Raw genomic sequence first — 24,974 nt, forward strand, 5'->3', positions numbered from 1 at the left:
CCGTTGTGGTGAATAGTGAAGTGCGGAGCCCCCACAGCCCGCACACGTAAACAGTCGTGGAGGATTCGTTTCATCGGGTTATGAACCGGAGCTACAGCAGCTCTGGGATTTTAACAAAGACACACATCAATGTTCCTTTTACCTGAACAAAAGTGGCGGCAAGAAAACTAATTTGAGTGGCTGGGTCTGTGATGGGAATGTGTTTGGGCTCGATTATGCACGAAGCAAAAACTAATGGTACGAGTTAAAGCTCAGATCGATCATGTGAAAACATCCATCCTTTTTCTTCCGCTTTATCCGGGGCCGGGTCGCGGGGGCAGCAGTCCCAGCAGAGATGCCCAGACCCACACACACCTCCTCCAGCTGTTCTGGGGGGACCCCGAGGCCACACCAGGCCAGCTCGGAGACATAGTCCCACCAGCGTGTCCTGGGTCTTCCACGAGGCCTTGTCCCACTAGGACATGCCTGGAACACCTCCCGCGGGAGGCGACCAGGAGACATCCGAAACAGATGCCCGAGCCACCTCAGCTGCTCCTTTCGATGTGAAGGAGCAGCGACGCTACTCCGAGCTCCTCCTGGGTATCTGATCTCGAAGGATCAGATCTCAACCACCCCCGGAGCCACCGAGGAGCTTTCTAACCATCTCAGTGACTTCAGCTTGGATGATGAGCGAGCCCCCCTCAGAGTCCCCAGCCTCTGCTTCCTCATCGGAAGACGTGATAGCTGTGAAGGTCCCGGGTTCGATTCCCACCTGGACGGGGCCTTTCTGTTTGGAGTTTGCATGTTCTCCCTGTGTCTGTGTAGGTTTCCTCCGGGTACTCCGGTTTCCCCTACCACTAAAAACATGTACAATAGATTCCCCTCTGGGGCCAGGACTCCCCTGAAAAAGAGATTCTTAATCTCAGTGGGACTATCCTGGTTAAATAAAGGTCAATAAAAAATAAAACGACCCCAACCTAACAATAATCCCAACGACCCCAACCTAATCCTAATCCTAAAAAAAGTCTAATTTAACCCTAATAATAATGGCCCTAACCAAACCTAATCCTATTCCTAAAGAACCCTAACAACATAATTGTAAAATATACAATAACTTCACAAATAATACCGTTGTGGATCCGCTCGCACCAGCAGAGGGCGCACGTGGTCTGCAGCTTTCTACTGTTACTGGACATACATGTAGTCTCTTTACAGGACAGCAGGGGGAGCATGGCCAATCGAGCTCAACAGTGCGGAAAGTAGTTTACACAGTGACAAAATGTATCTCACTCAAGTCTCATTGAAAACATCAGGACTTAAAAAATAATAATAATCCTATTTAACCCTTAATTACACCCAAGCACATTTTTGTGCTTTTGGACTTTTATTTTTTGCATAACTCCTACATGTTTTAAGCCAGTTGAGGGGGTGTATTTTTTGGTGATCTATAAAATGTGTGACGTCATTTGGATTTTTACCCCAATGTAAACACTGAAAATACTCACGTTAAAGGAGCTTCGACACACCTTTAGAGAGCTACAACTCCATGAAGGAACAATATTTCTTTTCACTTATTTTGTTTTGAAGACTCTCCTCTTCCCATACATATAACATAATAAAACTTTCATGATGGTTTAACCCTTTCATTGCCAACTTTCTGACCCAAAGTTGCTACAGTGCATGTTCCAAAAACACAAAAACACAAAAAATTTAATATTTTAAAAATTTCAAATCCAAAATGAGAAATTTGTGGTCTGGCTGATGTGGCCAGATGTCTGTGTAAGATGACCCGAAGGATCTGTTTCTCAGTGAAAATGTGTTTATGTAGTGGATATTTTAGTATAACATTAGTGTTGTGGGAACTTCCACACAGAGATCTGCTTGTAAGCTATACAAATTGAAGGAACACTATTTTGGGAAAAATAATGTGTTTTAATTTGCAGGTTGACCTCTCCTAAGGTCATACATATAAAAATAATACAACTTTTCATTGATAACTTTCTGTCACAATGTCACTAAAATGGACTAGACTTACATTATAATCAACATTTTTCAAAACTCTTCTATTAAACAGATTAAAAATTAAATTTCAAACCTTTGCATATTTTCTGAACCTTGAGGTTTCAAACTAACGCCCTGACACAGTTTTTCCACCATGAGGTCATTTTAACCTAGTCTGACAAGAGGAAGAACATGCCTGTTATTTCCAATATTAGTAAACAGTCACAAACCACATAAACAACTGTATTATTGTTACTGAATTTTGCACTTTATTTTGTGACTTTCTGCATCAGAGTGTTTAGGAAGAGGCAAGACAGAGTTTGCAGAGGCAAATAAAGACTGAAGGACAAGCTGTAAACAGGGGTGTGTGAAGGAGCAGCTCCTCTACAGTCTCCTCTGAAGGAGCTGCTCATCTCCTCTACAGTCTCCTCTGAAGGAGCAGCTCCTCCACAGTCTCCTCTGAAGGAGCTGCTCATCTTCTCCACAGTCTCCTCTGAAGAAGCAGCTCCTCTACAGTCTCCTCTGAAGAATCGGCTCCTCTACAGTCTCCTCTGAAGAAGCAGCTCCTCTACAGTCTAAAGCCCCAGTCCTGATGAAAAGAGTAATTGTCTTGTGTATAGACTGGAGTGCTAACTGGCCCCGCCCACCGCCTCTTAAAGGTCCTATATCATGCAAAATCGACTTTTTGGAGCTTTTAGCCATGTTGTTATGCTATTTCCTTATCAAAAACACCCCCAGAGTGGTTTGTGGCTTCATTCACGCAGCTCTCAGTAATCCTCCTGAATCCTGCTCTCTGAGGCTCCGCCCTCCTGCTCTCTGAGGCTCCGCCCTCTCCTGGTGAACGACTGAGTGTTCAGTTGTGTCGTCACAGCGGAACGGAAGTGCTCAGCGTCTGTAATGTAATGCCTTACAGCGTGATTTTAATTTGTAAAAAAGCTTTTTCATTATTTCTGTCGCAAGAGAGAAACAAAGAGAAAAAAAAGAAAAAACAATTACAAAAATAAAAAGGATGTGCCTGAGGTGCTTCCAGCTCAGCTGAGGCCAAAACAAACACATCCCTGAGCGTCTGAACAGATCAGTCATGTTTGCGCTGCAGCTGAAGATGGAGCTCGTTATAACTGGACACACCTGTTCTTTATTCTTACCTAACGATCATGTCACGGAGAAAAAGAAGGGCGTTTGGCCACAGAGTTTATTCAACCTCGTCTAGCTGTTTTTTTCCTCTGGGATTCAGCGACTTTCACCAAAATATTGTTTTTCTGTGACTGTCACTGATGGATGTTTGGTGAGCCTTCCCCTGAACCAAAGTGGATTAACTTTTATAACCAACACGAGTCCCATAATGTAAACAGCGATGGAGCAGAGGGTGAGTCAGTCCAAACGCGGGTTAGCTTGTGTGTTAGTGTAAGCCACTAAACAGGTGCGCATGGTGGTGACCCATGAACTGCCATTTTAAATGTGCGGGTTCCCGCTTTCTCACTCTCTGCCTCCACTTCAATAAAACAGGGACACGGTCCAGACCTGTCCTCCAAGTAGACCCTCTGCTTTGCCTTATTCTACACCTCACATCGGTCAGCTACATTGGTGGCAGCGGTGCTGCCGTCGCCACCCTGTACGGTGGTGGCGGCAGTATGGACGGACTTAGTCACGCGGAGATGACTTTATTTTGCGGTGTGCATGGGCTAGGCTGCTAGCTAGCCCGTACACCGGTGTCGGGGTGCGGTTCTCTCCCGCATAGTTTGGACATGTGTTTGAGAGGAGCATGGCTGTTCTAATTGCCACTGGACGACCGGGCTTTGGGCACGCCTTGGCCGGGAGATGGACGACTGTCTGGGGGGAGTGTGTGCTGCAGAGGGGCGCCTGATTGATCAGCGGCGACCAGGGCCGACGTCGGGGTGCCAGATGTCCAGTCCCCTTTGGCGCCAGGCGTGTTGGGGATGCCCGAATCCAGTGCCGTCCTTTGGGAGCCAGTGTTGACGTGGTTGTGCCTGTTGGGGTGTCCTGTCGCCATGTGCCGGGAGGCCTGATGTTCCCTGCGTGTCCCGCCGGTGCCTGGAGGCCAATGATTCCCAATGCGTCTCGATGCATCCTGTTCGTCCTACAGCTCTCGCCGTTTCCTCCTGCCATTTTCCAGGGGCTCGCCCCTCAGTGTGCTGTGTTTGTTTATGCTTGTATTATTATTACATTGTTTTGTTTTTTTCCTGTTCTGGAGAAATGAGGACATTTCTTGAGTGAGGGGGGAGGTATGTAAGCCACTAAACAGGTGCGCATGGTGGTGACCCATGAACTGCCATTTTAAATGTGCGGGTTCCCGCTTTCTCACTCTCTGCCTCCACTTCAATAAAACAGGGACACGATCCAGACCTGTCCTCCAAGTAGACCCTCTGCTTTGCCTTATTCTATACCTCACATCGGTCAGCTACTTTAGCATATTAGCATGTGTGTTAGCCATTTATGAAGCTGTGTTGCAGATGTGCGGAGAGAGGGGCGGAGTAAACCGAATCGAAGCGTTGTGTCTTCTGGGTTCGAAAAATACCTCCAGAAAACACTTATATTTATCACAAAAATGAGTGCTCCATAGCGGTAGAGGTACAATATATCATATAAATGCCTATACTGAACTTTGGAATGGCTAAAATGGCATTTAATGAATTCATTCAAAAACGTAATAACCAGACTATTGTAGCGAGGTATGTTTCGGTGAGTTGTTGTAAATGTATTGAACTAATGTTTGTTCTGTGTTGGGTCAGGTGGTAGCGTTGGGTCAGGTGACATGTTTTCTGTTCATCGATACACTGACCTATTCAAATGGACTAAATGAATGAGGTGAAACTGTTGAAACAAAACAAAACAAACACGCCTCTTGGCCTGAAACCAGAGGAGCAGCGGCCGACATGCCTCGCGCGCCACGCACACGCACGCGCACCGACGCAGCCTCTTGCGGTCCGACCGGTGTGTCCAGTTTTGGTCCAATCAGCGGCGAGCACAGGTGAGGCGGGTGCGCGCGCAGGGCGGGGAGCACAACAGGAAGACGCGCGCGGACATGAAGCTGCTGCCACCGCCGCCGCCGCTGCTGCTGCTGCTGTGAACGAAGCGACGCGCGCGAGCACGGAGGGAGAAGGAGAAACAAACCGCCAGGACCGAGTGGACCGAGGAGGAGAGCACCCCAGCGGACTGACCACGGGCCGAGCAGGCTTCAGCGGGACCAGGTGAGTCCGTGCGGCGGGGGGGGAACACGGCTGTACCTGCGAGCGTGAGCCTCACCCAGAGACGGTCGGACCAGGACGGGGAGGGAGGGAGCCGATAGACCAGTCTGTCCCCTTCTAGTCTGGAACTCCGCGACAGTGACACGTCTTTATACACAAGCCTTCTGCACTCTTTTCTCTTTTTAACTTTAATCCAGTGTTTAGTCTGAGCCTATAGCTAACAGGGCTGTTACGATCATTACTATCGACTTATCGTTCGATTAATGACAGATAAAGAATACATTTTTATCCTCTGTTTATCGATTTGCACTCCCCCTAAGGTGACCAGATTTGCGTTGAGGTGATAGATATTCGATCCACCACCTGTGACCTGTGTTGTACTCGCACAGATCTTACACATACTATCAGAAACGACGAGGTCTTAGCTTTCAAATGCACTTGTCTATGAGCTGGGAGCACAAATGTGACAAAACGTGACGAAAAAAGACAAAAATCCATCAAAAAAGTGGCAAAAATAAATAAAAAAAGTGACAAAAATCCAGCAAAAAAGTGACAAAAATCCAGCAAAAAAGTGACAAAAATCCAGCAAAAAAGTGACAAAAATCCAGCAAAAAAGTGACAAAAATCCATTAAAAAAAAGAAAAATATCCAGCAAAAAAGTGACAAAAATCCATTAAAAAAAGACAAAAATCCAGCAGAAAAAAACATGACAAAAAGCAATGTAAAAGCAACAAAAAAGTGACAAAAAAGGCAATGAAAGCTTGACATAAACGTGGCAACTACTCGAGAAAAAGTCTACATCAGTTTTGTCAAAAAAGCATAATAAAGCTGCAAAAAACATAGATGAATATGTGACAAAAACCCAGACAAAAACGACAAATACGCAACTAAAATGTGACAATAATACAATAAAGGTACTGAAAAAGCAATAAAGAAGTAATTAAAGTCATATAAATGCAACCAAAACGCTATAGAAAAGCAAAAAAAAACCCCACCAACAACCATAAAGCAATAGAAAAAGTGACAAAAAGCAACAATACAGAAAATATGATTATTTGCTCACATTTTCATTTTCATTTCATTTCATCAAGAGTTAAAATGAACTCTTTCCAAATGGGCCAAACATGACTTCCTGTAACTGTTTTTCCTTTTCTCTCTTCGTCTCTTTGCTGTATCTGAAAAGTGCGTAGCTCGTACGGCAGCGCATGGAGGCGTTCACTTTGTTTTCCGGTCCAGCGTCGGTGCAGAGGAGCCTCATGTGGAGCCTTATAAATGAGGCCCCAGGAAAACCTCAGTCATTTTAATATTGTCGTCTTGTGTGAGTTGGTTTGTCTAAAAATACAAATAATCCTAATCCTAACCCTAATCATTAAGGTTTAACCCCTTAACTCCCACCTGAACCGAGCACATTTTCTCCAGTTTGGCTTTACCCCCAGTCCAAAAGCTTCTGGGAAAAAAGGTGAGAAAATAGCAACAAAACTGAGACGAAAACAATCATGGAAATGTGACAAAATGTGACAAAAAAATGACAAAAAATTGACGAAAAAATTGACGAAAAAATGTCAAAAATGTGACAAAAAAAGACAAAAAATTGATTAAAAAAATGACAAGAATGTGACAAAAAATGACAAAAATGTGACAAAAAATTGACGAATTTTTTTTCAAAAAAATGGCAAAAAATGACAAAAAAAATGACAAATGTGGCCAAAAAATGACAAAAATGTGCTTAAAAAAGTGACAAAAAATGGACGAAAAAAGGACAAAAATGAGTTGAATACCCAACAAAAAAAATGTTGGAAAAAAAATGTGATGACGTGAAGAAAAAGACCCTCTCGGTTCAGGCGGGAGTTACGAGGTTAACCATTTCCCTGGCCCTAACCTTAATTTGTGTCATGATATCTCATGTTTTCACAGCAGACTGTCCCTCCGAAGCAGACCATCTAGCACTAACCTTTGTCACTGGTGGAACAGGGACGACAGAGAGAAAAGGGTTGTGTACCCAGTATAGTATCAGAAAAAAAGTTCAGGTACTACTGGTATGGGAAGTAGGAATACATCTTTAGAGTTCTGATGCCTGTTGGTCCAGGGACTGCATTAAGGAAGTTACTCAAAGAAATGTTTTTTTTTTTATGGAACATTATTTTTCTTTTTTATTGTTCTAGATGACAAATGTTTTAGTATAGGTATTGAAAATTGGGAAGAGGCCCTCGGGACGACCCAGAACACGCCGAAACCGCTCCCTCCTCCCTCACCCTACCCCCCAACACTCTATTTGCGTGTGCAGTTCTGTCCGAAACGGAGCACTCAGTGAGGGGAAGTGGGTGAAAAGCTCCTCACCAGGTGTGTGTTACACTGAGAGCAGTCCCACGAGCAACACGCACCAAACAACCTCAGTTCCACGTTTATTTAGGAGCGCCTCTGTGTTCATTTGAACAACGTTATCGTCATATAGACATTTATAAATGAAAAAGACAGTGTCAGTGAGACTTAATATTAGGGCTGCTCGATTATTGAAAAAATAATAATCACGATTATTTTTGTCATAATTGAAATCACGATTATTCAAACGATTATTTGTTGCCTTAAAAAAAATCCAGCAAAAAAGTGACACAAATCCATAAAAAAAAAGACAAAAATCCATCAAAAAAGTGACAAAAATCCAGCAGGAAAAAAAAGACAAAAATCCAGCAAAAAAGTGACAAAAATCCATTAAAAAAAAAGACAAAAATCCAGCAAAAAAAGACAAAATCCAGCAAAAAAGTGACAAAAATCCAGCAGGAAAAAAAGACAAAAATCCAGCAAAAAAGTGACAAAAATCCATTAAAAAAAAAAGACAAAAATCCAGCAAAAATGTGACACAAATCCATAAAAAAAGACAAAAATCCAGCAAAAAAGTGACAAAAATCCAAAAATTAAAAATTTGAAAAAAAAACTATTGAAAAAAACTATTGAAAAAAAAAAAACAATTGCAAAAAAAAAATTAAAATTGATTTTTTGCGATTATGCTAATTTTGTAATCGTTTACTGTTGTAATCGAATTTCGATTAATTGCACAGCCCTACTTAATATGATTTTATTAGGGGAGAGAGAGTTCTCACTTGTGAGTTTGAAGAAACTAAATTATATAATGTAAATACGACATATCTGAAGCTGAATTAGCTTGTTGCACAATGTGGCTACGCTAGTTCCTCTGAGCTGAGGTTGTGGGCGCTAGTACTTCCTGTTCGTATTAATTTCCATTAAGATGAGCTTAGACCCGTTCGAATCATGGTATTTCCTACAGATTCAGTGGTGGACAATGAGTTCCTGGTACACGATCACTTACCGCAGGTTAACGAGTTGCTGTACAGTGTAAATATTTCCGTAGAGGAGACGTCTGTGTTTATAAGGATCAGTGAGTTTGTCTTGAAGCTAAAGGCTAACATTCATTTCATGCATTATACAGAAATAGTGCCGTTTATTCAATTCTTTTATAGCATGTTAGCCTTTAGCTTCAAGACAAACTATCAATCCTCTGTGATCACAGGCGTCTCCTCTGAACTCGTTACATCAAGGTTTGAACACACAGTTAATGATCATCTACCGGGAACTCACTGCCCACAACATAATCTTTAGAAAATATGATTATTATTCCAGGAAAAGAATAAAGACAGGAAGTACTGGCGCTCACAACTTCAGGTCAGAGGAGCTAGCATAGCCACACCGTGCAACAAGCCAATTACTTTGGAAGCTCATAAGGGAACTTTTTTTTTTTCTTCATTTAAAGGTATGATCAAACTTGTGATCTTTGCAACATTCTGAGCTGTGCAGTTGGTGGGGGAGAGGGAGAGGGCGTCTGAAAGTCACAGCTCGAGTTTCTCTGATGAGTGAACCTCTGAAGGTGCCCTCACTGAGGCCTGAGGAAGGGTGTAGGGCAGGGGGAGGCAAGTTTGTGCCATGGAGGGCCGATTTTCTTCATTGCCAAAACACCAAGGGCTGAAACTCACAATTGCAACCAAAGTAAAGCACCTGTTCTCTACAAATATAGTTATTGCACATATGACCTAATGGGGTTTTTTGCTAGAAAATGTGAAAATATTGACAGTGTTTTCTACATTTTAAACTCCTTTCATGTGTTTGGTCTCTGATTTATGACAAAAAAAATTCTCTTGCCAAAGGCTTTATGCTGGAGGGCCTAATTTGGTCCTCGGGCCTGACGTTGCCTACCCCAGTGTAGGGGAAGGGAGGAGGGAATGGTTTCGGAAAGGCCCCATGTCTCTGAGCTGGCCGGGTGTCGCCTTGGGATCTCCCCTGGAGGAAATGTGCGCAGAGAGGGAAGTCTGAGCATCTCAAATTTCAATTTCATATATTTTTTTTCTTTTTACTCAGCCCTATTTTTGTTCCCACTGGTGTCGGCCCAATAGCTGTTTTAACCTGGAGTTCATTGGCCCGCCCAGACAGGGTCGTTTGGATTGTTAAATCAGCAAATGCATCCTGTTTAACCATGTCCTATTTATTTCAAACTTGGCCGTTATCTATTATTGGAAGGTCATGCCTTTATAATCTTACAAGCTTTACACCTATAGTAATCAATCAATGTGTGGAACAAACCCTGAAAACATTTGTTGCTTACTTTTGGCCTCACACAGCCACTTTTTGCAACCTAATTCATTTAGAAACTACAATAGACACAAACTCTAAACTTGACGCTCTCACTATTGAGTTTATTTACAAAATTAGGCCAAGTTTGAAGCAAATCTGAGAAGATCGAGATGAATTCTTGATTTGACAGAATGACCCTGTAGTCTGCCAAAGATCCGTCAATATTCATCCTTGACAAAACAAAAGTAAGATGTGAGAAGCACCTGAAGCAGAGAAGACGTTCTAAACTCCTCCTCCTTGTTGTGTTGAGACTGTGCACGTACTGCAGTCATGTCTGAGTTGCCGTCCAGCCGGGCACGGTGCACACAGGGAAATGTGTGCCACCTTATGGAAATCCTCCATCCTTCACTAAGCGCTTGTTTGAATAGTGACGAAAGACGCAAATGGAGCCGGCCTAAGCCTGGTTTAACCCCAGTCTGAGCCTTGCCCAAATGCTCAGGAGGGACCACTCGACCTCAGTGTAAATGCTTTTTGTCCCACTGATAAGCGACTTCATTAAAAGAGAAACCTCCTTTCATTTCACTCACAGCGCAGTTGTCTCCATGTGGACCTCCAGTGGCTCAGGGGGGGTGGATGTGGTTTGGTGGTTTGAGCCCAGCATTTACAGAGCATCTTGCTGTGGTGTTATTGGGTTAGAATAATTAAAAAAACATCCATTTGATTACATATTTTAGGGCTACTTTGACCTTTTTTGGCCATGGAATACTTTATGTTTAGAAGCCAATAATGTGATCTTTTGTACGAAGGATTTAAGGATTTGACTAAAATGTTGGATGATTGATTGATGTGTGGATTGGAAGGGTTCTGTGAACTGTTTTAACCTCTCCATCCCTTCATCAGTATTCGTACTGTACTTTGTAGTACACTATACTGTGCTTCAAAGCCACTATTAAAAATGCAAATATTTAATTTATTTTTCCTGATTAACACTACATGCTTGATCAAGATTTATGGTGAATATTTAAAATACATAATGAAATATTTAATTATTTTCAATTGAGCCCTGATGAAGACCTGTCAGTCGAAGCATGTTGGCTTGGCCATCTAAACAAAGGCCTTTTTAAGTACTTCTTCGTGCTGTGTCTGTGTCAGCTCTCAGTCGTACAGGAGTTGTCCATCTTTAATGAAGGTATTGGAGTGGTCTTCTGTACTCAGTGGTTGGAGTATCACCACTGTGCATGTTTGTTTAGTGAAAGGGTTTGCTGCTTTTTTTGAGACATAATGAAATATGTTCAGGAGAATTACAAAGACTGAAATGTTAATGGCTTTTCTAATAGAGGAATCACATGTGCATAAAGGTCATTATGCCTGTTCAACAGGTTTCAGTCAAGTTCTCAACAGAGGACATTGTTTATCAATGGAGCATAATTGGCTTTCATTCAAACTGCTCAGCCTGTATCCAGTGTGTGACTGGACGTCATGACAAAACATGAGAGTTTCAGGAAGCAGCTGTCACGCATGTCTGTGCTGTAGGCAAATGATGTTCATTTGACACGCAGCCATCCCATCTCAATCCCTTCTCCCTCCCGTCTCAACCCTTCTCCCTTGTGTCTCTATCCCATCTCAATCCCTTCTCCAGCTCTTCTCCATCCCATCTCCCTCCTGTCTCCATCCCTTCTCCATCCCGTTTCATCCTGTCTCCATCCCGTCTCCATCCCGTCTCCATCCCTTCTCCAGCCCTTCTCCGTCCCGTCTCCATCCTGTCTTCATCCTGTCTCTATCCCATCTCCATCCCAGTTGGGCCTGGCATAGAGCCAGGCTGACTTTATTTATGTATTTATAAATACATATAAAGACAGTCTGAAATTGTGGTAATAGGACGCAATCTCCAAATCGAGACCCAAGGCGGGGCTAACAATCGCAGTTTGAACGAGAGCGAACCAGTCAAAATGCTTTTGACTGGTTCATTTAAAACAGAAGCTCATTTAAAACAGAAGAAAGGGCCCTGGTAAAAGGCCGTTGTGTTTTTGGCCTGTAGGAGCACTGGTTGATGGGAAATCCTAGTGTGGAAGATGACGCACCATTGACTCTCGCCTCCCGTGCTATGATTGGCTCGTCTTGGTTTTGCTAGAGTCCGTGAGATTCAAATCGCACAAATCCAGACTCTTTCCCCATGGAGGATCAGTCTGGCTCGTGACGGGCTCTCAGGCTGAGGAAAGGTGGTTATGGGTTCAAGGCGTATGCAAGACAAAAAGGGTTGAGAACCATAAAACAGAACAATAATGTGTGGAAGATCTGCAGAAAATTGGGGGAAAATAGGGCAAATATTAGTAATAAAATGAGGCAAAAGAATTTGGGGGGAAAAATTGGGAACATGAAGATTTTTTATTTTTTTTAAATGGGGCAAACATTGGGCAAAATAAAAAATAGGGGAAATCATTTATTTGAGCTGAAACAACAATGAAGTCACTTCCTTTAATGCTGTCCCTGGACCAACAGCATCAAAACTTGCAGCTAAAGGTATGAGACCTATTACCATACTGATATCCCAGCCCTACTCACTGCCCCCTGGTCCAGACTGTGTTGGCCCACTGCCCCCTGGTCCAGACTGTGTTGGCCCACTGCCCCCTGGTCCAGACTACAGACTGTGGCCTGGAGGCCTGTTACTCAGGACTACAGCACTTCCTCCAAAGGGCTGGTTTCAGGTTCAGTCCAACCACGCCTCTTGCTGTTCCCATCCTCTCCGTGAACTTGCACAACCAGTTTTCCGCCTGACGGGCCTGGGGGGCGGGCCTGACAGTGTCACTGTTCAGAGGGGGTGTGTTTGGCCTTTCTTCCTACAAAGTGTGTCAAAAGTTGTGCTGACGTGATGTGTAAACTCTCCGTACAGCCTATGGAGATCGAGAATCACAACTCCACGAACTGCTGTGTCATTGTAGATCAATGTACCTCCTACTTTTTATCTTGTTTTAGTCTCAGGACAAGTTTGGCAATACTTTATATGCCCAACCAGAATGTTGTGGTAATTACTGAGCCTGTCAACATAAACCAATAACTTCTTTCTCTTAGGGCTGCTCGATTATTGAAAAAATAATAATCACGATTATTTTTGTCATAATTGAAATCACGATTATTCAAACGATTATTTGTTGCCTTTAAAAAAATCCATCAAAAAAGTGACAAAAAATCCATCAAACAAAGACAAAAATCCATCAAAAAAATTACGAAAATCCATCAAAAAAATTACGAAAATCCAGCAGAAAAATTACGAAAATCCAGCGGAAAAAATACAAAAATCCAGCAAAAATAGTGACAAAAATGCATTAAAAAAAGGACAAAAATCCAGCAGAAAAAAGACAAAAATCCATCAAAAAAGTGACAAAAATCCATCAAAAAAATTACGAAAAATCCAGCAGAAAAAAGACAAAAATCCAGCAGAAAAAAGACAAAAATCCATCAAAAAAAGTGACAAAAATCCAGCAAAAAAAGACAAAAATCCATCAAAAAAATGACGAAAATCCAGCAGAAAAATTACGAAAATCCAGCGGAAAAAAGACAAAAATCCAGCAAAAATAGTGACAAAAATGCATTAAAAAAAGGACAAAAATCCAGCAGAAAAAAGACAAAAATCCATCAAAAAAGTGACAAAAATCCATCAAAAAAATTACGAAAATCCAGCAGAAAAAAGACAAAAATCCAGCAGAAAAAAGACAAAAATCCATCAAAAAAGTGACAAAAATCCAGCAAAAAAAAGACAAAAATCCAGCAAAAAAATTACGAAAATCCAGCAGAAAAAAGACAAAAATCCAGCAGAAAAAAGACAAAAATCCAGCAGAAAAGTGACAAAAATCCAGCAAAAAAAAGACAAAAATCCAGCAAAAAAATTACGAAAATCCAGCAGAAAAAAGACAAAAATCCAGCAGAAAAAAGACAAAAATCCAGCAAAAAAGTGACAAAAATCCATCAAAAAAAGACAATAATCCAAAAATAAAAATTTGAAAAAAAATGTGGAAAAAAAATTGAAAAAAAAAATTGAAGAAAAAAAAAAAATGAAAAAAAAAAGATAATCGATTTTTTGCGATTATGCTAATTTTGTAATCGTTTACTGTTGTAATCGAAATCGTAATCGAATTTCGATTAATTGCACAGCCCTACTTTCTCTGCACGCAAATATTTCAATCTTTGTTTTTCTGTAGTGTAGTTGGTTGCGATACACATATTGCATCACCTAATATCGTGATACGATATTTTTTGTGATATATTGTGCAGCCCTAATGAGTATTATGCGGGATTACAGAAAAGTGTAGACGGTGTTGATGAACCCAACAAACAATGAACTGTCAGTGTGTCCCCATGCACTAAATAGAGGAGAACAATAAATTGGAATATAAAGTTATATTATACTATACGTTACAGGGCCACATAATATCAATTATATTACAGCATGAATTTTTTAGCCTTAAATTGCAATTACTTTGTTTGTCAGAAAAAAATCCAATGGCCTATTTCTTCGACTCATGTGGCCCTGTTTGTCTGTAATCCCAACTATGAGTCCTTGTCAAGTTTAACAAGAATTAATATATTAAATAGAGGAATTAAATGGCAGCTTTAATGTAAAATGTTGGACTGCTGCCTCCCATTTGGAATGGTGTAAGCAGACGCCATCTTGGCTCGTGAGCCCTCAGAGGGAGTGGAGTCGTACAAAAGAGCATTTGCTCTCACAGACGATAATTGCGTAGTGTTGTTGACAGACCGGAGTGCGTGTTTGTTCTGCGATGTTTTCTAAAATAACCCTTCTGTGGCGCACACGTGAAGCGTGGCACTGACAGGGCGTGGTTATGTTTGTGAAGCTGACTCCTGTTAGTGGTGTGCGTGAGGGAAACACCAGGGCCGGCCGTTACCACCACACATCATCCTGACACTTCACATTCTACAAAATGACATTAAAAATATATTAAAAACATACTAGAGGACGGCAGAAGGTCCAACTATGAAGGTGTCAGCGTAAGATGATTTAGGATTCATTGATATGATGGATGTAGAACAAATACTGTTCAAAGCAGTTGGTTTTGCGGAGCCATCGCTCTCATGGTAATGCCGCACCCTGAGGACAGTGGATTCTGTGAGTTGGCAATGATTTTCCTGCCTTGTTTTATCAATCAGAACACACAACAATTGTATCAGAGGAGTCTCAACTTGTAATGTGAATATTTACAATTATTCACAACAAACTCTTGTAGTTTCCAACACAAAAGACCTCAGGGCATAGCCATCATATTGACAGTGGAGGAATAACACCTCACCTACAGAGCACATCACGCCCTCGGGCCGTTTTACTCAAATTCCTCATAGGTTCACATGTAAGCAAATTTTGCCAGCTTATTTTCTAAGTTAAAGATATAATATAGTGGCTTATTTCCATTTGAATTTAATTATAGGTAATGTGGCCCAAAAGAAACCTCACACAGAGCCGTGGGTCTGTCCTCTCCAATATCCCCCCCTCTGTACTTAGCCTTAATACAAACGGTGACCAGTGCTGCTGTGTTTCAGGTGAAGATGAGCCGTCCCCGTGCCGACTCGGAGGGCTCCCAGGGCTCCCGGGGGCCTGACGATGAGGTCATGCCCTACAGTGACGATGAGACGGACGATGAGCTGGAGCCGGAGTCGGACGAGGCGCGGGAGGAGCCGCCCGGAGCAGAGCACCCGCCTGTGGAGGCCAAGCCCAGCGGTAAGGCACAGTCACTCTCACTGTCCCGAGCAAGTATCAGGAAGCAGGGACTCAAAACGTCTCAAATCCATGGGAGATTGGTCTTTAAAATGAACATATGTTTGACCCAGTTATTTGCAGAAGCACATGGTCCTCCTTTTTTCACGCTGACGTACATCCAAAAAACTTGTGCAGCACCTCTTTAGGTGTCCAAAAATGACCGAGGCGTTGTTGTCGCTGATTGACATTCATCATGAAAATCCTGTTGTGGGAAAGTTGCAGCAAAAAGCGCAGATACGTCTAATCTAAAACAACATCTTGGAGATAATCCTCTAAATGTCCAAGTCAAGGTAAAGAATTGAGAAATTCCCCAAAAAGTTTGTCTAAATGTTCGGAAATAGCCACAACTGACTCTGGATGCAAACGACAAGCTCACACGCTCCACTCTGCTCAGCGTAATAAAAAGAAAGGAAAGAAGAAGAATTAGACACAACACAACAAGATGGCCGCTGTGAGGAACGTGAGCTGAGACCGTCTCTACACAAGTCCCAGTATTTAATGTTATAAATAGCATAAATGCACCAGTAACATAAGATCGAAGTCGTTTCGTTATATATATCCACCTCTACGCAATTGGTGAGATAGATAACTACTCACGAGTGTGATTTGGCTAAAGATAAGAAGCCTCCAACGCTGAGTGGCCTATTGTTCCCCTGCAGCCATGCCAAAACGCGGATCAAGGGAACCTAAACGCATCCGTGATCAACTATCTTCGAGTGATCTGGACGAAAATGCAACATTTACTCCGGACGATCGAAAAATGTTGCAAGCCATGGTTGAAAAACTTGGAAAACTGGACATTTTGGATGAACTGAAAACTGACGTTGCAGAACTAAAAAGATCAGTCGAGTACAATCATGCTGAAATGGAGGAAATAAAAAGGGAACAGGCAACGCAAAAAGTAGAGGTAACAAGCCTGAAACTAGAAACTACTAGACTGACAACGGAGAATGAGAAGCTAAAGGCGGACCTGTTGGAGCTCCGCTGCAGGAGCATGCGGGACAACCTGCTGATCATGGGGATTAGCGAAGATGTAGGAGAAACTTACAGCATCGCGGAGAACCTCGTCAGAGCCTTTCTGCAGGAGCAACTCGGAATCCCGGAGGAAGACGTCAAGAGGATCCAAATGGAACGAGCACACAGGATTGGCAAGCGCAAGGAGGATGGTAAACCGAGACCTATGGTTGTGAAGTTTACTAGCTCCAAATGCAAAGACGGAGTGCTTGCTCTCTCCAAAAGGCTGAAAGGCACTACATTCTTCATAACCAGCCAATACCCAACGGAAGTGGTGGAGAAACGACGTAAGTTAATTCCAATTATGAAGTCCTTTAGGCAGAAGGGACAACAAGCTCGCCTTGTTGTCGATAAACTGTACGTTAACGGTGAACTGTACAGACATGGGGATACACGTGAGGAACAATAACAATGTCGCGCAGTGATTGCGTCATCGCGACATCACCATGACGACGGCTTGACTAACATGACTTGACATTTCGTTTTGGAGCTTTTCAGTTTATTCTGGGACTGGACAATGTAGTTAGATGTTGGGAAACGGTCAACGAAGGTTTTATTTTGGGGGGTATGTGTTTGTTTGTCCTGTGTGCTGTGGGTGTGCATGTGGGGTGAATGGTGTGTCTGTGGGTTTATTAGAGGGGATATTGATTTCCTCGGACATAGCAGGTGATACTGTGGTTTTTAGTTACAAGATTTTCATGGTTATGAAACTTATGGTATTAAAGGAACCAATAAAATATAATGAATTCACTCAGGTCTCATGATTTATAAGAACGATAATGAAGTTGGAATAATTAGTTATAATTGTAATGGTCTTGCAGACAACAGAAAAAGAAAACTTATATTTATGTGGCTGAAGGAAAAAAAACAAGATATTTTTTGTCTTCAAGAAACGCATTCAACAAATGTAGATGAAGAAAAATGGAGAAAAGAATGGGATGGTCCGATTTTCTTTTCACATGGTCACAGAAATTCAAGAGGTGTTATGATTTTGATAAAAAAACAAGTTAATTTTCAATTTAACTCTATGGAAAACGACTTACAAGGACGCTGGTTAATATTAAATATGATCATTCAGGGTCAAAATATTTGTGTTTTGAATTTGTATGGGCCAAATGGTGATGAACCTTCTTTTTTTAAAGAAATAAGGGAAATGTTGCAGAAACAACAAGGGGAAATTATTACTGTGGGGGACTTTAATGTTGCCCTGGATAAAGTTATGGACCGAAAAGGGAATTCTTCAATAGATTATCATCCTCAGTCTTTACAAAAGATTCAAAATGTTATGGATGCATTTGATTTAATTGATATCTGGAGATTAAAGAATCCTAGTTTAGTTCGGTATACATGGAGAAGACAAAATCAGGCAAGTCGTATTGACTATTTTTTAATATCATTTTCATTGCTAAGCAAAGTAACTGCAATATCAATCGATGACAAATTGCGCTCAGATCATAATTGTATAGGATTAAATATTGCAATTGAAGATAATACACGTGGGCCTGGATATTGGAAGTTTAATCAAATGCTTCTAAAGGATGATGAATTTATTGAAAAAACAAAGCAATTTATTACTGACTTTTTTAAAAATAACGTAGGATCTTCAAATCCCCAAATAGTCTGGGAAGCCTTCAAATGTTGTTTTAGGGGATATGCCATTGCGTACTCTTCATGGAAAAAAAAACAACTTAAAATGGCAGAACAGGAATTAAAGAAAGAAATTGAGGATTTACAACAAATTATTGATAGCAATGATAATCCAACTAATGAGCAACTGAATTTTGTAGCAGCCAAACAGGAGGAGTTAGCAGACTTAGTTGAAAAACAATTATTGAAAAGTTATGATTGCAATAGAGCAATCTGGATGAAAAAAGGTGAGAAATGTTCAAAATTCTTTCTAAATATCCAAACAAAAAATCATTCAAAAAAGAACATTTCCAAGCTTATTCAAACAAATGGAAAGGTATTGGCTACACACACCACATTGTTGAAAGAAATGGAAAATTACTTTAAAAATATTTTTTCAAAACCGGTAATCCCTCCTGAAACTACACAATTTTTTCCAGAAAATTATGAAGAAAAAAAATTGAATTTAGAAGAAAGCCAATCGTGTGAAGGCCTCATTAGAGAAGAAGAGCTCATGGAAGCTGTTAAGTCCTTTCATCCAGGGAAAACCCCAGGATTAGACGGAATACCTATTGAGGTTTATCAAGTATTCTGTGAAGAGATTAAGAAACCATTGCTTTCTAGTTTCAATTACTCATATACAATGGGTTCTTTGTCTAACTCTCAAACAGAAGGTCTTATTTCTTTGTTATTGAAACAGGAAGCAAATGGTCAGTATAAAGACCCAGTTTATCTAAAAAATTGGAGACCAATAACACTTCAGTGTTACGATGCTAAGATCCTGGCTAAATGTTTGGCTACAAGACTAAAGTCTGTTTTGTCAAACATTATTCACCAAGATCAATCGGGTTTCCTACAAGGAAGAAACATAGGAAACAATATTAGACAATTATTAGAAATTATAGAAAATTATAATACGGAAAATAAAAGAGGATTAATCTTTGTTGCCGATCTGGAGAAGGCATTTGACAAAATTAGCCTAGATTTTATTTGTAAAAGCTTAGCTTTTTTCAATTTTGGTGACTCCTTATTGCACTGGATCAACACGTTATATAATAAAACAAACTGTAGGATTATCAATAATGGATACATCTCTGGGACAATACCTCTGTTAAGAGGCTTAAAACAAGGGTGCCCTCTGTCTCCATACTTATTTATTATTGCTATGGAAATATTGGCGATAAAAGTCAGATTGAACAAAAATATTGAAGGGCTCAGTAATAATAATATTGAAAGTAAAATAACAATGTATGCAGACGATACAAGCTTCTTCATCAGTCCCAATCCTCATTGTTTACAAAACCTTCTAAATCTTTTGGACATCTTTTCACAGCAATCTGGACTAAAGCTTAATTATGAAAAATGTAAAATATTAAGGATCGGAAGTTTAAAGGGAACGTCGTTTAAAATGGAATGCAAAGTGCCTGTTGTGTGGACAGATGGACCAGTTAACATACTTGGTGTTGTTATCCCAGAGAATCTGGAAGACCTAGGTTCAGTAAATTATGATAATCGACTAAGAAAGCTGGATAAAATACTGCAATTATGGAAAGGGAAATCCTTAACTTTGTATGGTAAAATATCTATTGTCAACTCTTTAATTATTCCTCAGTTTATTTATCTATTTTTGTCATTACCAGCTCCATCACAAAACTTTCTTAAGGTTTATGAGCAGAAGGTATTCGATTTTGTCTGGGACGGCAAGCCAGAAAAGATCAAAAGAAAGGTTTTGTACAATGAATATGAATATGGGGGTCTGAAACTTCTAAACCTTGAAGCTATGTGTCTGTCTTTAAAAGCATCAATTGTTCCAAAGATGTATCTCAATACCGAGTGGTACACAAGTGTCCTGCTGGACAAAAAACATGTACTGTATCATAAGAAATTGTATCCGTTTCTCCAAGTGATGCCTTCCCATTTTCCATATGTAGTGAGTCTGCTGGGAAATATCTCGGGGTTCATAAAAGAAACAATCCACTCAGGGTGGTGCTTTCAATTTTATGTACCAGAAAAAAGAGACGACATTTTGCAGCAGATAATATGGATGAACTCTAATATTCTAATAGATGGAAAGCCTTTCTTTTGGAAGAATATGTTTGAAAGAGGAATCATTTTTGTCAATGATATTATCAATGAGAACGGTAAGATCATGGAGTATGATGAATTCAGAACTACGTATGGCGATGCCTGTTCCAGCTTTTCATTTACTCAACTAACAGGAGTAATTGGGAAAAAATGGAAGCAAGTAATTAATTATGGAACTACTAAATTATCGGTCTGTAAACCTCCAATAAGAAACTCTAGTTGGCAAAAAGGAACAAAAATAAATAGAAAAATATACAATTTTTATTTAATAAAGAAATCTCTGAAGGCTGCCCCATATAGTACATGTGGAAAATGGGAGGACTACTTTGACTCCCCGTTGCCATGGGACGCAATATTCAAATTAATCTACAAAACTACTATCGATGTGCAAAATCGTTACTTTCAAATTAAAATTATTTATAACTTCTTACCCACGGGTAAAATGCTAAAACTGTGGAATATGATAGAATCAGATGTTTGTCGTTTTTGTGGTCACGAGTCCGAATCTACCCTGCATTTGTTTTGGTATTGTCATATTGTGTCTTTGTTTTGGGTAGAAGTTGAAAAAATGTGTTTAAGGATTGGTTTGTTTATGAAGCTTGATGTGGTTTCTGTTACATTAGGAGAATTTATTGACTGTCATGATTTAGTTAATTTAATTATTGTACTCGGTAAAAGGTTTATTTTTAAGGCCAAAAATAGATATTCACTTAATATTACTTTCTTTAAAACATTTATTCAGAATTTCTTAACTTTAGAAAAGTATATGGTTGAAACAGATAATGATGCCAAAAAACACAAAAGTAGATGGGATGGTCTCAAATGCTTATTTTGAAAGTGTCATTTTGATTAGATTATATGAAATCTGTTGTTCTCCTAATTTGAGTGTACATATAAATGAAAGTGTGTGTTGCTGAGCCCGACCTGGACATGATCTGGATTGGACCTGGTTTTAAGAACCCTATATAGACCTGGTCTGGTGAAGATAATGTCCTATAGTTTTTTTTTTGAAAAAGAAAAAAAATAAAAAATAAAAAAATAAAAATAAAAATAGACAAAAAGTACCTAAAATAAAATTAAAACAATTATGGATGAACTTGTAGCTAATGAAAATGGTGCCGTCAATGGACCAGCAACACACACAGTTTCCTGTGCCACGAACTTTGTTTCTTTGCTGACTGCAGTGATGTTTACTGTGGGAGCCTGAGTACTGTACTGTAGGTAAAAGCCCTTTTTGTGTGAATGAGTGTGAATGAGTGAGAATGAGTGTAAATGGGGGTGGAGGGAGGGAGGGAGGGTTTTTTGGGTTGGTGCACTATCTGTAAGTGTATCTTGTGCTTTTATGTTGAATGAATAATAAAAAAAAAAAAAAAAAAAAAAAAAAAAAAAAAAAAAAAAAAAAAAAAAAAAAAAGAAGAAGAATTAAGCAGGGCAACACAGTTTTGATGACATTAAACATAAACTAGATTTCGGCCTAATAATAATATCATAAAAATAATTATAAAGTAGTAAAGTTGACTGTGTTTTGTATTATTCAATGCAAAGGATTCTTAAAGCCTTTTTATTTTTAGAAACAGTGAATGTTTACCAGTTTAAAGGGATCTTTCAGGATTTTTGACATAGGGCCTCATTTCCTAGTTATCCAGAGTGTTGCTGATTTCTGGAGATATGTCAAAAATCCGGAAATATCCCTTTAATAATGAGCCATGTTTGCTGGTCCACATGGACCGATGAGCTTAACTTTTAAAAGCCTGTTCATCCCGTGGCATGAGATGACACAATGTGGGACCCTCTGTAGCAGTTAGCAGTGTGCACGGCTCTGACAGAGGCAGAGACACATGTGCTGTAAAGTGCCTGTGGCTTGTGCACGGGAAAGACACGCAGCATTTAACATTCAAGTGTGCTGATTCTACTCAGAAACTCCTTGAGCTGGTAACCGCAAAAACATAGAAGGCAAAAGAGAGAAAAAAAAAAAGAAAGCAAAAGTGTCCTCCTCGTGTGGTAAGACAAACTGGGCTCTCGCCTTCATTCACAAATGCCAGACCTGAGAGAGTTTTAGGCCAGCGTCTGATCACGTCACTATAGTCACGGTTTAGCGCGCTTTGGCCACAGTCAGAGGTCGGTGCCAAAACCTCTGCCTGGTAAGACCAGTTTGGCCATGGCCTCGGCAATCGAAAAGCTCACCCAACCGGGCTGACCAGGCACTGGGCTGTCGGGGCGGTTCAGCTCTCACGGTCCGGTTCGGTTCACGGTGCAGGACCCATGGTTCCGTGCATCACGGTGAAAGTACAATATAAAAAAGTAATGTGTTGGTTTTGATATAAAATAGCCTAAATGTTCATCATTAGACAGTGTTTGTAATCTCAGAATAAAATTGGCAATCCTTTCAAAGCTGCTTTATAATAAAATGCCTCTGCAATACAGAACAAAATGGTTGTGTTCTTATAGCAACCTAAAAATAAACCCCCCACAAACGGCATGGCACATATTAAGTGATAAGGTTCAGTTTCTCTTTCCATAGACGGAGCTAAAGCACTCATGAGCAGCGCGTTTCTCTGCTGTTGTTTGGAATGTTGATAGACAACATTATGCTTGTACTTCTTTGAAGACAAAGCTTTTTCAGACGGACTATGACGAGGATCTGATTTTATGCTTTTGTCCTCTGACGACGCCCAGCGTACACTAGATCTATCATTCACTGCAGCCTGGTCAGGAGAAACTATTACAAACCTTTACAGAGACACACCGATGTGAGTGTGCAGGTGTGGAGTGTCTCCAGCCGTCAGTTTAGCAGGAAGTGATGATGACACAGACACACATGGATGGGCAAACACGGAGCCACAGAGCTCACATTTGGAGAAATACAGACTAAAAGTTGCACCGTCACTTTTGTGCGCTGCTTATAGTCAGGCCACACAATGGACTAATATATGCCCCGTATCCTCCTGTAACGAATTTAATGTTCTTACCAACAGTACAAATATAATCCGAGCAACTGCACAAATGTCAAAATGTGTTAAATAAAGAACTCTTTATAACAGCACTGTTCAATTATCACTAATATTCACCAAGTCCTGCCCTGCATAAGCTTCTGTTCTTTCACAGTGGACGGAGCTTATGCAAATGAGCCGTGTGGCTTAAGTTTCGGTCTTGTAAATTGGACACAAATGCATGCAAAGTTGCCCTAAGTTCGTAGATTTCCTATGATGAAACTTTAAGACGCCGCTGTGACTCTAACGTTATATAACCTGCTTTATACAGTCGCACTCATACATTTACAGACGGATTTTTTGGTGGATAGTTTCTGTTGCCATTATAGGGCACGGTGGCGCAGCGGTTAGCGCTCACGCCTCACAGCTAGAAGGTCCGGGTTCGATTCCCATCTGGACGGGGCCTTTCTGTGTGGAGTTTGCATGTTCCTTCCGTGTTTGCGTTGGTTTCCTCCGGGTACTCCGGTTTCCCCTACCACTAAAAACATGTACAATAGATTCCCCCCTGATAAAGGGATTATTAATCTCAGTGGGGCGATCCTGGTTAAATAAAGGTCAATAAATTATGATTTGGAAGGAGTAAACGCAGTTGTTTAACAATAAATGGCTTCACACAAGCACCAACCATGACAAAAAAAAAGTGATTTTGTTATAATTTAGATTGTAAAATCCAAAACATAAACAAATCTGTTCATGTAAATGTAAATTTAAAGCTGTATTTTCATATATTTAGAATATAGTTCATTATTATATTGAATGAAACATCATGCAGCAAAACTGACAATCATTTGCGAGGCAGTGGATTGTGGCACTGTTCTTCGCTCCTTATGGGCTGATGAGGAACATCCCAAGGTTCCTATGCTATAGGAGGTATTAAAGGAAGCGTCATGGCTCCTTTCCTACTCCCTCCTAACTGCACTGGCACATTTGGAGTCTTTTAGTCATGGCTGATGATGATGCACGTCCGGGTCAACGATAAGGACAAGGAGGTTCCAAGGCTCATTTGCACTTTTTAGATGTAGCTTTGGGCTGCCAAAAACATGCCCTGAGCAGCAATTAGTCGACTAACTTATCTGGCCTAAGACACTATCTGTGCTTTTCTCCTAGAAATGGGCTGGAAAGTGAAGTCCAACGACAGAGCATACCACCAGCTCCCCGAGTTCCAGAAGAAAGTCTTCCTCTGCATCAAGAAGAGCCGATACTCGGTAAGTACTCACAGGCCTGGCTCACTCTTCTGTGCTGATTCCATCCTGTTGAACATAGACAACTTCTCAGTTTCTTCATGTCTTGATGATATCTGAAGTTTGAGTCTCTCTTGAAAGTTCAGCACAGTATGACCGGTTGCAAAATTATGTTGGCAATAGATTCCAATTTGTTTGTATTAACGGAATTTGAACAGGCTATCAATACATTGTGGAGTCCCTCAGGGGTCCATATCAGGTCCATTATTATTTTTAACTTGTATAAATGATGTGTGTCCGGTTCCTAGTGCTCTCACTCTGACAATGCTTGCCGATGAGTGCTGTCCTCATACTTTACTATATTGTGTTCAGCATGTTCAGAAAAAAAGAAAATGTGTCTAAAATGTGAGTCATCAATTATAGAAATGTACAAAGTGTTTGGCGAGCGACTTAGAAAGGCCTGGAGAGCTACACACTAGAGCGGGGGGGGGGGGGGGGGGGGGGCAATTAATTTTCATAAAGGGCCACATGAGAAGCCTGAATT

General features: G+C 40.7%; 2 protein-coding genes across 2 annotated transcripts in view; one reads left to right on the forward strand and one right to left on the reverse strand.

Moving 5' to 3' along the window:
- Nucleotides 1-24,974, reverse strand: part of LOC306981666 (ras-related protein Rab-27B-like) — a 607,733-nt gene that overhangs the window by 472,237 nt on the left and 110,522 nt on the right. The window lies entirely within an intron of this gene.
- atp8b1 (ATPase phospholipid transporting 8B1) overlaps nucleotides 15,322-24,974 on the forward strand; it is a 38,863-nt gene continuing 29,210 nt past the window's right edge. Inside the window, exons 1-2 of the mRNA XM_079581226.1 lie at nucleotides 15,322-15,495; nucleotides 24,357-24,454. Coding sequence (XP_079437352.1) covers nucleotides 15,324-15,495; nucleotides 24,357-24,454 — 270 coding nt within the window. The 5' untranslated portion in view covers nucleotides 15,322-15,323. The remainder of the gene's footprint in view (nucleotides 15,496-24,356; nucleotides 24,455-24,974) is intronic.

The sequence above is a fragment of the Gobius niger genome, assembly GCF_951799975.1.
Source record: "Gobius niger genome assembly, chromosome: 22".
NCBI lineage: Eukaryota > Metazoa > Chordata > Actinopteri > Gobiiformes > Gobiidae > Gobius > Gobius niger.